At 36.3% G+C, this 14,412-nt stretch overlaps 1 protein-coding gene across 1 annotated transcript in view; it reads left to right on the top strand.

Annotated features, from left to right (window-relative positions):
- Nucleotides 1-14,013, top strand: part of RHPN2 (rhophilin Rho GTPase binding protein 2) — a 29,573-nt gene extending 15,560 nt beyond the window's left edge. Inside the window, exons 4-15 of the mRNA XM_066194868.1 lie at nucleotides 911-986; nucleotides 1,990-2,067; nucleotides 2,736-2,860; nucleotides 3,789-3,955; nucleotides 6,253-6,440; nucleotides 7,710-7,866; nucleotides 8,343-8,462; nucleotides 8,560-8,754; nucleotides 9,574-9,650; nucleotides 10,304-10,450; nucleotides 11,258-11,413; nucleotides 12,546-14,013. Of these exons, the coding sequence (XP_066050965.1) occupies nucleotides 911-986; nucleotides 1,990-2,067; nucleotides 2,736-2,860; nucleotides 3,789-3,955; nucleotides 6,253-6,440; nucleotides 7,710-7,866; nucleotides 8,343-8,462; nucleotides 8,560-8,754; nucleotides 9,574-9,650; nucleotides 10,304-10,450; nucleotides 11,258-11,413; nucleotides 12,546-12,797 (1,738 nt within the window). The 3' untranslated portion in view covers nucleotides 12,798-14,013. The remainder of the gene's footprint in view (nucleotides 1-910; nucleotides 987-1,989; nucleotides 2,068-2,735; nucleotides 2,861-3,788; nucleotides 3,956-6,252; nucleotides 6,441-7,709; nucleotides 7,867-8,342; nucleotides 8,463-8,559; nucleotides 8,755-9,573; nucleotides 9,651-10,303; nucleotides 10,451-11,257; nucleotides 11,414-12,545) is intronic.
- The last annotated feature ends 399 nt before the right edge of the window (nucleotides 14,014-14,412 follow it).

Raw genomic sequence — 14,412 nt, 5'->3', positions numbered from 1 at the left:
GATCATTTGCACCACTTGAAATGGTGTTTTGGCTCTGTATCCTGGAAGTACTTTTCAAGCTAACAGAGCCACTTTCTGGATCGTGAAGGACTCTTCCTCTGCTTAGGAAGCTGTATTCCTACTGCCACCCTCTCAAGATGGAATTTTCACCAGTAAGAAAGCTGGTTTTGCTGACAAGACCATTAATGAATGTGGGATTTTGTAGTTAGTTGGTAATGGAACGCTCTGAACAGTGATTAGACAGTCAAAAAGTTGTTTTCAGGAAAAAAAATGAAAATATTAGATGAACTTTATAATTGCTTGATAGTGATCTGTTAAATCTACACAACAAATGATGTACCTGGAAGCAATTCTGGTAGTTTTAAAGTCAGTTCTCATCCTTACTGCCCTTTGATATTCTAGGGTTGACTTGTCCAGAGGTTAACACCTAGCATTGTCTAGAAACTAAGTAGTTCTTGGGCTTCCTACTGCTACACCTTTGACCGTGAAAGCTGGGATAGTTTGGCCTTACTTCTCCCTGTGTTACACACACAGCTACGACATCCAAACCCACTGGTAGCATGTAAAATGCTGATTAAAACTACTGATACTTACCATGGCTCTTCCTGTGGCAGATCTCCTAGCAGCTGTGGAGCTAAACTGCAGTAAGGCAATCTTTGAGAGTCTCCTTTTCTTTACCTGAAGGAAAAATAGGCTTAAATGAAAAAAAAAAAAAAAAAAAAGTGCAGGCAAGTAGATTTCTTCACTCTCTCCTTGAGAAGTGCAGGCCTTTAGGCAGATCTTCTTGTGTAGGAAGAAACTGTATACTTTTCTCTTTATCAGTGTGTGAACTTCCTGTCATCAAGTAAAATAAAAGTAATTATAACAGAAGCAGAAAAAAATTCTAAATATTTTTGCTTTTTTTCCACAGAGAGACTTTCAGTATTCCCTTGGTACCTCTTGGCCTAAAGGAAACCAAAGATGTAGACTTTACACTCCCCCTTAAGGTAAATTTTGCATACACATTTCAGAATGAATAGTTAACAGAAATAACTTCCATTTCAGATTTGTTTAAAGAAACAGAAGTAATTTAGGTACAAATTATTTTTTGTTTTGCTCTAAAATTAAGATCGTGATGTGTTAAAAATTAACTGCCAATTATTTGGGTCATTGCTCCTACCTAATTAGGACAAGAAGTCCAAAAATGTTGTAAGAAATTCCACTTTGAAGACAGAGTTAAACCAAAGAATAAACATTCCTTCCATGGTTTTATTTCTAATAAGGGTATTGATTACTGATGTAAGTGTGAAAGCAAGTAGTAATGAAGGTTTTACTCAGCACAAGGCAGTGGTACACCACCTTACACTAACCCAAAGAGCTCAGTTGGGAAGCAGTGTTGCAGCATTAACACGGCTTGTTTGTTGACTAATGTACTTGGCTGGCTACTTGAGCCATCCTCTGTATTTTCTGAACTTCTGTGTATTGTGCAATGTAGATTTTTACCTCACAGTAAACTATCTTGTATCACTGTAGCATTTGTCTCTATTTTTACTTCTGTGGGTTAAATTCCATGGTCAGATCATGGTACCACTTCATGCCATTGCAGCTTTGTTATTTTAAGTGGAATTGCCCTAGCATAGCTCACGAGAAGTTGGCAGTCTCTCTGTTTTTTTCTGTTTTATGTTCACTTGATCCCCTTGTCATTTTAGATAACAGGGTTTGTTTGTCCCTTTCAAAACCACTAAGTGTTGTTGTTTTAAAACCAACTGGAGCTAATGTAGCAGATGTTTGGTTCCTTTACATCATAGTGAAATTCGTCTAAGATACCAAATCATAATTCTACTGTCTTCTTGTAGTCTCATTGCTTTATATTACTGTGCTATTGACTAAAAGGGAGTAGACACCATTCAAATCCCAATTGAATTAATTTCATACTGTTTGTAACTGCAGAAAAAATAGTTTAGGATAATTTAAGATGTTCCAATTTTTAATCTCTTATTCTTTTTCTAGGACTTTATTCTGGAACATTATAGTCAAGACAGTTCAGAGTATGAAGATGAAATAGCAGATCTCATGGATTTGAGACAAGTAAGTTCAAGTATGGTATACCTTGAGGTCTTTTAATATACAGTTGTAAATAACATTTGTATGGATCAAAACATGACATTTTTAGTTAGAACTAACTTACTGACTTAATTTCTGAGACATGGGTGCATGAATCTCCACTGTCCAAGGGCTTTACAATCCCAGTAAAGAAAAACCTGAAAAAACAGATGAAGTTACACAACATGATTGAGCTATTGATGCAACTTTGTAAATTTTGTTTATCTAAGAATTGTCTTGCCTAGAATTTTTTTATTTTAAAGTATTTTAAATTTAGCAGGGGGAGCGTTGAAGCGGATTAATCTGGCAAAATATTGTAGTAGTATGGTGGGTATTTCTAACTATTGTTTGTTTCCTGTACCATGCTAGAAACATAAGCCTTCTCTGTAGCTTTCATAAAATACCTACAATCTTTATTTAATTAACTTTGAGACTTGCCAAACAGATTCTGTTTGCTTTTTTAAAGGTTATGTGCTACTTGTGTGCAGCAGAAAAACTTTTGGCACAAATCCATATGGCTTTAAGCTTACTGTTTTCAGATTCCACACATTTCTATGATATGCAGAAGTCCAAAGGAAGCAGAGCTTTGGGGTTTCAGTATTCATCCTGTAGCTCAACAGAATGCACTTCATTGTAATCTATTGTATTTCAAGGCCTGCCGCACTCCTAGCCGAGATGAAGCTGGCATTGAGATGTTGATAAGCTATTTCCTGCAACTTGGTTATGTAGAAAACAGATTTTTCCCACCCACCAGGCACATTGGAGTTCTATTTACGTGGTAAGTGTGTAGTCGGTGTTTCTCTTTAGTCCTTTCCCCCATCCCCAGAACACTGGTTAATCATTAACTTCGTTTTAATCTGAAGTATGTCAGTGTGTGTCTCCTCTTGAATCCCTGCAGTGTGTGTTGTCAATTTTTTTTAATAGTTTAGAGTAATTGAATGCAATACACCCTTTACATGCTTAGAGTGAAACCGTTGGCTAGATTATGATTTGGGCTACAGGTTAGCACAAGGGAGAAAGAGAGAAAATAATCTTCATTTTGGACATGTTTCCAAATTCTGAACCAAGGTGAACAAAATAAGGACAAGCAACGGGGTCAGACCTTAATTCCCCTCTTTCAATTTGTTAAGAAGACCACTTGGGCTTGAAGAGAGAAAGGAGCAACTTAACTTTTTATAAGGAAATATTTACTACATCTGAGAACAAAATTTGACTCTGAATTCAAAATTTTTATGATGAAAAAAGATGACTACCATGTAGCCAAGAGGAACTGGTAAATTTCTAGTCAGAACTGCAAACAGAAACTTCATACACAAGCAGTAGAGGATCTGACCGTGCCAGTGGTTGATCTTTGGCAACATCTAAGAGAATGTAGCAGCACACAGGGATACTTCCCCAGTATGCTCTTCACCTCTATGATGTTTTATGGGCACTTCTGATTTAAATGTAATGACCTTATTGGGGCACTACTGTAAAACCTGCTGAAAACTGTCTCAAATAAAGCTGTTCCCTGGCTTGGGGTTAATTATGTGGATTGTCCTTGCAGAACATAAAGGTGTTTCTGTTCACTTTCATTTTCACTGTAGCAGGAGAGTTAAGAATTCCACTACTCATTCAGAAAAATAGAATGAAAGTACTTGTTTTTTCAATGGACTCTGCTAATAATATTCTAATGTTTTTCTAACTTCTTATATTTGTTTCCCAAGGTATGATTCCTTCACAGGTGTCCCAGTGTGTCAGCAAAATCTGTTGCTTGAAAAAGCTAGTGTTTTATTCAACATTGGAGCTCTTTACACGCAGATTGGAACAAGATGCAATCGTCAGACCCAGGCTGGACTTGAAAATGCTGTTGATGCTTTTCAGAAAGCTGCAGGTACACATGTTAAATTACTGGAAAGGTCTTCCTGCAAATGTTCCTAATCTCATTCTGGTGTCAGACAGATTTCTGCATTATCTACTGGCCTGATTACACAAAAAAAGGAGGAATAGGGACATTCAAGAAGCCTAGTGATGAGCTCAGCTTAAGCTTTAATTCACAACCTGGAACTGTAGTCTGGACATGCAGATAAGACTGTGAATTCTGTGGTTAATGATTACTGAACTGCAGTTCAAAGGTCAGACTTGTAGCACTAGCATTAACTGCTTCATACCTTGTTTCACTTCATAACTGCTTTTATCTCAGTGACAGCACATTGGTGTCAAATCTGTACAAGAGACAACTCACAGGTTTGATAAAAACCCTGTAAAGCCTAGTTTTTCATAGGAGGGTCTTAAAAATTAATCTTGCTTTTTCCTCTGGTGAAAGTTGCAATTCATTGGAATTTGACTACCTCTTTTTCATAGATTCCAAAGGCAAACAGGTTCAAAACAATCAATCTCTATCCCAAGCAAGGAGAAATAGAAATTCTATTAAAGGGAATCCTATCTCTTGAACTAACATGTTATGGAGTCTTTTGTTTTCAGTGGGGGCTTTTAAATAGATTTTCTGATCAGTTTTGTAAGTATCATCTGTGCTACACATAATATTTAAAGACACGTCCTTTGTAATGAATATGCACTGTGAGATTTATTTCTGCACTAACATCTGTGACTATTGGTTTGCACTGTATGGGTAGTTTTATCAGCTAAAAGCTGGGGAGCACAGAGTTGAATTTTCATAAATCCCCTCCTCTGAATACACAACTATCAAAAAAATGTATAGTATTTGTTAATGCAAATCTAAAATAAATAAAAAAAATCTTTTTCAAGAAAGAAATTTCAATAGCTGTGAAATTTCTCAATTTTACTGCTACTCCTTCCATTTTACAAATTAAAAAAATCACTGCTTTTCACTTCACCATGTTTGCAGAGCAGAATTAATGCAAAAGTGTGTTTTGAAGTGTGGAAAGGTGTTGTTTGCTACCACAGTTACCTTTGCAGGGCCCCAAAGCAACATGCTCAGGAGGCATTTCATTGTACCTGTGCATGGTGCCGGAACACTTCATTATTTTGGCAGAGGCATGATCTGGAGTCTGTATTAACTGTTTCCCAGTGCTGAATGGAAGATGTTGCACAGAATTCGTCCTCAGCACAAACAGAAATATGTTGAGAACAAAAAACCGCATGTTTTTCTCCTCCTGTATTTTCAGTTCCTTTCAGTAGGACACTCCATCAGTGCTTGGGATATGCCTGGTAAATTTGGGATTAATTTTTTAATGCAAAAAAGGTAGGGATGGCCATGTTTCCAATTTGTTTAATGGCATGTTAAAAATTCAGATATGAGTGTAACATGGAAAATCAAAAATCACAGACACCGTTTAGTAAGAAAATACTGCACAGCGTGGCCTGAACTGAGTGTAGTGGCAAAAAGTAAGATTACAGAAACTGGAATACTTTAAAGGCAGAGATCTTACTGTTACACTTCTGCAGGACTGTCAGCTTTAGCAATCTAGGTGAACTCACTAAACCAGTTTGATGACATGCCTGCTGAAGGTTACGCTTCCAGCCATGAAACTGTTGCTCAGTATTGCACTACAGGTAGTGTTTGTTTGAAATGTGATATAGGATAGAAATTACTAATATTTTGGTGGAACCAAATGTCTAGATAAGAATCTTACTTTTACCCTATTAAATATATTTATATATATATATAAAAATAAAAGTTCTAGTTTACAGGCATGGAACGGAGCTTTCATTGGGACATAAAATGCACTTAGCTGCATCTGAAAAAAAGATTAATATTTAAATAAATTTATAGGTTTGTGTCTTTTCTTTCTATCCAGAGGTTCTACTACTGGCATCTCCTTTTAGCTGTGCAGATTTTCCTCTTTTTTGTCCCCTCTATAAGCCACAGCCTGCCACTCCCACATAGAAGTCACATTCAGTTCAGCACAGTCTTATGTTCAATCACAAGAACTTTTACAAGCAAATCTGCAGACAGTGCCCTCATAACTTGCAGTTTCTGTTGCTCCTCTGAAGCGTAATTTTGACAGCTGTACTTGGGGATGGCTGATGGCAATGCAAAGCGAAACCTGTAGGTCAGTCTAACTTCTTATGCACCAAGAATTCCTTCAGATTGCTGTAGCGCAATACTAGAAAATATCCTTTAAATCCTAATTATTATGCTACACACTAGAATTAAGTGCACTTGTTTATCTTTGTAATGCTGACAAAATCATTTTGTAATTGCAGGAGTCCTAAGCTACTTAAAGGAGACCTTCACTCACACACCAAGTTATGATATGAGCCCAGCTATGCTGAACGTCCTAGTAAAAATGATGCTCGCGCAGGCTCGAGAGTGTGTTTTTGAGCAGATTGGTCTGTCTGGAATACGCAATGAGTTTTTCACACTAGTGAAAATGACACAGGAAGTTGCCAAGGTAAAATACGGGACTTTAAATCTAGCCTTTAAAATAACTGTTTACAGTGCTGTGTTACTACCTACAGCTTTTAGTAATATTAACTGAATTTATGAAATTTAAATGTTAGCAACCATTACTGGAAACCAAAAATAGCATGGGGCAGCTCACAAACTACAGTGAAAAGCACAACCTTTCAGAAGATTAAAACGTGAACAGACTAAATTTAAATACTATTTCAGAGTTGTTACAATTTATATAATACATAATTCATGGAGATTAACAGAAATAGGCAGTGAACTTGCTGAACGTTTTTTACAAGCTATTTAAGTTGGTCTTTCAAACAATACAGATTTCAATACACAGAACTACATATAAAAGTCCACAGATTGTTTGTGTGGTTCTCTGTTGAGTATTGAACACAATCTGTCTTGCTTCCCAGCTGCTGAAGGATATACAAACTTAAAAATCTTAATCCAAAAGAATAGCTAAATTGTAACTAAGGGAAGGACCTTAACAAACAGTCAAATTGGTACCTGCAGAACTGTCTTGGGACTAGGCAGAAAATGGTGATATAGGCTTGCCCCAGAAGGTAGTGTTAATATAAAATTGAAGTATCTACCAAAAAACAAGTACGCCATGAAGATATTCCTATGCTTTCTCAGTTATTTCAGAGTAGCAGATACATAACTGGTTCCATACTAGGAAAACAGGCAAAGCCTTTCATACCAACCCTGTAAAGCCACCATGACATATCTGTAGGATTGATCAGCTGCAGGGGAAACATTTTTTTATCCGGTCGGAGTAGTTTGATTAAATCAGCATTCCCTGCTTGAAACTCTTTTATTTCCTCTATATAAAGGATAATATCCCAGTTTTAACTAGACCACACAAACTGCAGGCTATGTATGACTCCTCAGTTTCAAAATGTAGCACAAACTTACTGTCTGAATATGCTTCACTCTTTTTTTCAACTGAATTAAGATGTATTTGTAAATTATGACCTGTTTATTATATGGTGTTTTTATTTAACTATGAAGCCATATAGATTGACTGACTTAGTCCATCTGTTCTTGTACAAAATTGATTTACCTTTCTTGTGAGGGAAAAATCAGAGAAGACATTTCAAAATTTTTTCTAAACTTAATTTCGACCCATCCTAACCACATTTTTCCCTCCTTTGATGTGATTTTAGATGAATTTTTCTTAAGCCTGAATATGATATCCTTTACCTGAGTTCCTAATACCTCATATTAAGTTCTCATACTTCAATTATCTGTTTTATTCTAGGTGGGAGAGGTTTACGTGCTGGTTAACACTGCAATGAATCAGGAGCCAGTGAAAGAGAATATTCCCTATTCCTGGTCTAAGCTGGCTCAGATAAAGTCAGACCATTACAAAGCTCTGGCACATTACTTCATTGCCACCATTCTGTGTGACCATGAATGTAAGAATCATACTTCTTTATATGTTTGTATAAATAAAAATAATAAATACACCAACAGTTATAATTTAGTCTGTGAATAAGTCTTGGAGCCAAGAACTTTGGTGCTTTGTTATATGTTGAATTGTGGTCATTTTCCCCAGTCAATATAAGGGGCCATGCTCTTTTTGTCTTTTGAGAAAAATGTGAAAATTCAGTAAACTAACTTTCACAGAAACAAAAGAAGAGTTATACATCCATTATATGCTACTAAATAGTTCAGATTTTATCAGTATGTTTTGGCATGTGAGTACTACTTGCACATTGTAAATGATAAAACCAAAACCTTGACATTTTTATTTATATACACATATGCACGTATATAAGTATTTCACTGCATTGCGAGAGAATGTAGTACTAACTACACAATAACACACCTAAAGGAACAGGGCACCAAGAGGTGTGTATGTATGGTTAATGTTTTTTCTCCATTCTTACAGTGCAGCCCAGTGATGATGAAGATGAGCAGGAGAAAGCCTTGTCCCAGCTGTATGACCACGTGCCTGAAGGGCTGATGGTTCTTGCTGTTTTAAAGGACAAAGTGCAGAGAAAACAATTGGGTAACTGCCAGTTTCACACAGCTACCAGCTGCAATTTGAAGATTATCTTGTATTTATTGTCTTGTGGATGACAACCAATGGTTTTGAATGTTTTCAGGGAAAGCACATTTACGCCAAGCCATTGTTTACCATGAGGAAGCTCTGAGAGTCTGTGGGCTGTGCAAAAAGCTCCGGAACATTGAGGTTCTTCAGGAGGTTCTGACAGCTGCACATAAACGTTCACTTCTCAAATATGCTCAGCAGGAGACAGAAGATGACTTTCTAAGTCTAATTCAGGCTCCAGATATACTCCGTAAGTGTTCACAGCCAGAAACAAAGGATACCTGACCCTCTGCAAATATGCTTTCATGGGGATGGGCCTTTAATTGTACATATGAATACATATATAATATACTTCCATACGTAACATAAATAATGTACAAGTATTATATAATATGTAGAATACTGTACCTTTGTAGAGTTCAGGTTCCTTACATGTTCCCTCAATCACAGATCAATATATTTTGATCAATACATTTTGTTAGAACTGTTTTACAGTATTTTTGCCTCTAGCAACACTTTTTTGGGGTAGATAACAATGGTGGTTAGTTATAATCCTTTTTTTTTTTTTTTTTTTTTTGATTACTATCTTGTGAGCTAGAAAAAATGGGGAAACTTGAAAAGTTAAAATTACATCAGGGAAAACTATAGTAACCATTTCTTGAGCCCAGCTCTTGTACTAGACTGGGTTGTTAACTCAATTTGACTGCTCTTTTTTTTTTTTTTCCTAACTTAGTCCAGCTCATACAACTTTTTCCCCTTTGGATGCAGTAGGAAATTATGAGTGCTGGTTTTAAAAACTTCTCAAAGAAAAAGAAATTAAAGATTGGAATAGCATAATTTTGTTGAGATGGATTTTTTTTAATTTTCCCATATTGATACTGTGAACTCTGAAGACATTTTTAAAGCAGTTTTGATATCTTACAGACTTCCACAAAAATTATTTTTTCCACAGCCCAGTAAGAATTTAGGACAAATTCCTATCTAGCTTGGAATACAAGAAAAATAAATTTTGATGTCTTTTAACTAATACTTAAAAAGAAAATTAATTTTGTTTTCTTTCTGTTTTTAGCTAAAACAGAACATAAAATAGAAACTATTGCTCCTCAGTTTTCCAAGGTGAAAATTAAAGACTTCTTTCACAAGCTGGTATGTAACATACTAATGCCGCCCAACCTCTGCCATTTTGACAGCAACTATTAATTCACTCTAACATGAGGGAAGGGACACAAGCATTTTAGCCTGAAAAAATGATCGATCCTGTAGTAATTGAGTTTTTTTTTCAGAAGCTATTGGGGAAATCACTCCTAGCTTTAGAGGTATAAGTCAACTTGAGAGAAGCAAAGAATAAAAGTGCCGTTTCTACATGGCTTGCACAATATTGTCTTGAAAACCTTCATAAAAGTCCCATGAATTCTCAACAGATAATTGCACACAACTTAAAGGGTGGGAGAAATACCTAGTATGTGGGGACAGGCATGCAGAACATGTGACTGGTATGTGACACAGCCAGTCTTGCAGGTGGCTCTATGTGTCAGTGAGCAAAAGGAACTGGGAGTTATGGTTAGGATCAGAATATGCAATGTCTCATGAGTCAGTTTATCTCCTCTGAAATAGAGTAATATAGAGTATCAGCTGAACAGTCACTAAATAGGACTTTGCATTTGCAGGGAATTAGCTGGAAGTGAACCTGAATAAAATGTACAATAGATGAGCTTAAAGCATTATAACTTACAAAACCAGAAATGCTTAGTTACAAGTGACAGTAAAGCACAATATGCCTGCTGTTGTGTTACCTCCAGGGCCCATTGACAGTGTTCTCAGCCAAGCAGAGGTGGACCGCTCCACGGACCATTTGCCTTCACCATGAAGCAGGAGAGCTTGGATTCAGTCTAAAAGGAGGTGCACCAGTACAGGTTTATTGTCTTGATCCAGTTTGTTCTGCAGCAGTAAGTATATTGGTGTGATATTAATTTCTCTGCAGACTCTAGCATTAAAATGTACCTTTAGCTTGTGTACTCATGTATGGAGTATTTATTGAGTTCTATACATCAGTATAGTCAATTCATATAATCTGAAGGCATTTTAAGTGCTATATATGCTGCAGATTGTTAAAGTACCCTTATCCCAAACATCACATGAAACTAGAGTTGATTTTTTCTCTGTTCATTCTTAATAGTTAAAAAGTCACAAATAATAAAGCAGATGTTACTTTGTGTCTTATTCAGGAAGTTAGAAGGAATAAACGCTTTAAAAAATAGCAACAAGAATAAGGATCAGGAAAGGAATGCAAGGTGTAGTGTCTGCCTGAGGAAAGAGGGACAAGAATGTTTTATTGGCTTGTAATGTTCTTTCAGGGGAAAATCCAAAGGGATAAAGCAACATGCAGTGATAAGCATTTTACTTACAGAAAAGGCAGAAATAACCACAGAAGTACAAATAAAAATAACAAAGAAAAATAATTAAACACTGCAGAAAATGTCTTCTGGGGGACAATAGCATAGCAAAACCCAGGGTTCATTTACTTAAGGAGAAAATGAAAAGAACATAAAACCAGCCAACATTTGAGCATAGAAGAATCACATCAACAGTAACTCGAGAGGAAATTTGTGTACTTAAGAAAGTTGCACATGTGTGGCTAGAGAATGGGTTTGTAGCATCTAAGACTGAAATGCCTTTGGGGCAGACATGACGACAAAAACATTTTACGTGTCTTTATAATTCCACATAATAACCTGTACCAAATTTTTTGACAGTCAGCAGGCCTAAAAGAAGGTGACTACATTGTTTCAGTTGGTGGCATGGATTGCAAGTGGCTTGGTGTGAACGAGGTGCTGGAAAAAATGAAAAGTGTGGGAAAGCAGCCAATAGAGCTCGAGGTTATCAGTTGCCAGGATACAGCGGCATCTTTGGTATGTAATGAGACAAATATGTTTTGCAGATTTGATATGCTGGAGTTTTTTCACTTGCCTGCCTTCAGTTCCTGATTAATGTTTACTTTCATGTAGTCAGATATCCCACTCAACCTGTGAATATATAAAGCCTTCAGATGTGTGTTCAATTTTAAACCATTAAACCACTGTGACTGGGTGAGCTAAAGTAGTCTGTCTGCATAAGAATGGTTGGATGGTGGGCTTTTTTTGTAGTGGAGCTACTTATTTCAAGACCTATTTTATTTCCCCTAACTTGTCCCAGAGGGTGAATGCATTGCCCTTTTCAGCACTGGAAAAACCACAGTGAAACAATAATGGAATGAAATAGAATGTCCAAGACCACATATTTATTTTCTATGCACTGTTATTCTAAATGATCTGTGACTTTTGTATTAGATCATGGATTATTGTTTGTATTTTTTTTATTTTGGTGAACTTTTAACTGTCTAGTCAGTTAGTAAGCTATGTAGAAGCTTTAGACTAAGGGAGAGTCATCACAAGATTAAAAAATATTAAGCTCTAAATAACTTACTAGTTGTGTGAAAAGAACCTATAGCTTAGCTAAATCCACTGCTTCATGCTTTTAACATTCCCTGGCAAGCTTAGACACTCAAGTAGTGTTGCCCAAGAAGCTGTTAAGGTGCCCCTGCTGCTGTTAGGTTTTCTTGTTTTGTTAAAATTGTTTTTCCCTATTGAAAATAAGGAATTACACATCTGCCATTCCAAGTTGCAGCTGGAAAGAAAAAGCTAGAATATAATCAGATTGCTTCAGGGCAAAGCTAAGAGAAGACAGAGAAGGCTGTGCCTTTCAGGTATCCCAAGAGAATGTCACACAGGAGCTCTCATAGTTGTGATCAACACAGAACCTGTACAAAGACAGCAAAAGGGCTCTGCTTCACATCTGTGCAAGAACACCCTTGAGTCTACATGTGCAAGACACCAGGATCACAGCACTCTGAAGGGACTTGTGCTCAGTCAGTAATGTTATTAGCACGGAAAGCTTGCTGCAGTCTGCCCTGGAAAACCATTTGAACAGTAACCTTTTGTTATTGTCAAAATTTTGACCCATTTTGGATGGCTGATTCTTACAATGCTTCTCTTTTTCCTACAGCATAGCAAGAGTGCAACTTACTCTATGGGAATGCAGAAGACATACTCCTTAATCTGTTTGGCCATGGATGAGGATAAAATTGATCAGACCAAGAAAGCCCCACTAAAACTCCCTTTTCTAAGCTGGGGAACTAAAAACAGACAGAAAGCTGCAAGTACACTCTGCCTTCCTTCAGCTGTGGCTGGCAGTTCTCAGAATAAGAAGAAGCTTTCTCCCTTCACACTTTTGAATACAGAAAGTTCATTGTACTGAATCTTTCAGAAATATCTGTTAATGTGACTTTTGTTGAAAATGTAGATAAAAATATTGATCAATTTTAGCTTCATATGCATATGTATAAACTCAGACAAATACTGTTGGCTTCATTTGCTGTGCATTGAGGCACATATGGTCAGAAGCTGGCAAAAACTGTAAAACTTAAGTATTTGAAGGTTAGAATGAAGTGGTTTGGGAGGTATGCAATAACAAGATGTAGATTATAGAATTGCTTACGTAAGGACTGGACTCCTTTGGAGTTTCAAAATACAGTTATGACTGATTTTTCATAAAAATAGTCATAACTATGCTAGATGGGAGTTATTTATTGCAAACTTGATGCTGAATGCAAAATAATAGGGGACAAATTAAAGAATGATTTGGCTCGTGAAGTTTAGAGCAAATAATGAATTACTTCACACTATTTTAAAGAATTATCTTAACAAACCACAGGTGGGAGGGAATAATACTATTCAGAGAAACTAGTCTTGTGCCAAGGGGTGGCTTCAGAGAGTTGTGTTTTTATGCAGAGATGCTTCCTCAGAGTACCAGATGTAGCCTACTGAATAGGTTATTTAATTCTGGAAGAGAATTACAAGGCTTAAAATTTAAAAGGTCGTTTGAACTCCAAAAGGCTTTTACTCTGCTCTTTTTGTGATTTAGGTAACATTTTAAATGCCTGCTTATTAAATTGTTAACAACAGGCTTTATTTCAAATGTTATTTAAACTACTTAAGACTTGTATCTCACTAGTCTTGATAAAATGGATAGCGGTGAAACAAATCTCAAAATGGATATAATATATTGATTCAAGGGCACATAAACTGCAGTGATGCTTTAAAATATGAAAAAAGAAGTGCTTGTGCTAAGGGGCAGGATACTTACTATCACATCAAGCAAAAAAAATTCCTTCTGCCCTTGGAAAAAATCATGAGCAAGCTTTATCTATAGTAAGGAGAGGGACAAAACATAACTGGTGAGCATTTCTTTGAGATTCTTCTATTTCCTGAAATTAATTGAAAATTGCTAACACTGTAGTGTTAGTTAACATTGCCATCTACAGAGTAGATAGATACTTAAAATTTACATGAAAATCTGCATCTGGGTGTAAACTTTAGAGTTGTCATTTATTTTTAATTTCTTATGTAGTAGGTGTAAATATCTTTATGACCCTTATTTAAGAATAAAAATCAGATGCTGCCGTTTAGTAGTAGCTTTTTGATTCTGCTGCAGATTGGATGATAAAGCATAATTTACAGGTTTTTGCTATTTACTGTTGCCATACCTCTTGTGTGTTTCTCTAATGTTGCTTACAGACATCTAAGAAACTTTTCTTCAAAGTTCCTGTATTGTGCAATATCAACTAAGAGTTTAAAAACCAACTTCCTTACAAAGAGTGTAAACATATTCCTGGTTTCCCTATAAAGGTTACATAAAACAATACTTTGTAAATTACTTGTGACTTGCCCATCCTTACAAGTTACTTTTTACGTGCATTGGTAGGAGTGCTGCTTTGACACACAAAAGCAGCAGCAGCAGCAGCCATGCCCTGATCTGCACAGCTCTGTCATACAGTGTTCCATAGTGATGAGATTTACTTCAGCTGTGTGCT

The sequence above is a fragment of the Chamaea fasciata genome, unplaced genomic scaffold, assembly GCF_029207755.1.
Source record: "Chamaea fasciata isolate MVZ Bird 193981 ecotype frontalis unplaced genomic scaffold, bChaFas1.0.hap1 SCAF_12, whole genome shotgun sequence".
Lineage (NCBI taxonomy): Eukaryota > Metazoa > Chordata > Aves > Passeriformes > Sylviidae > Chamaea > Chamaea fasciata.
Note: the sequence above shows the minus strand (reverse complement) of the source record. Positions and strands in the feature narration are given on the sequence as shown.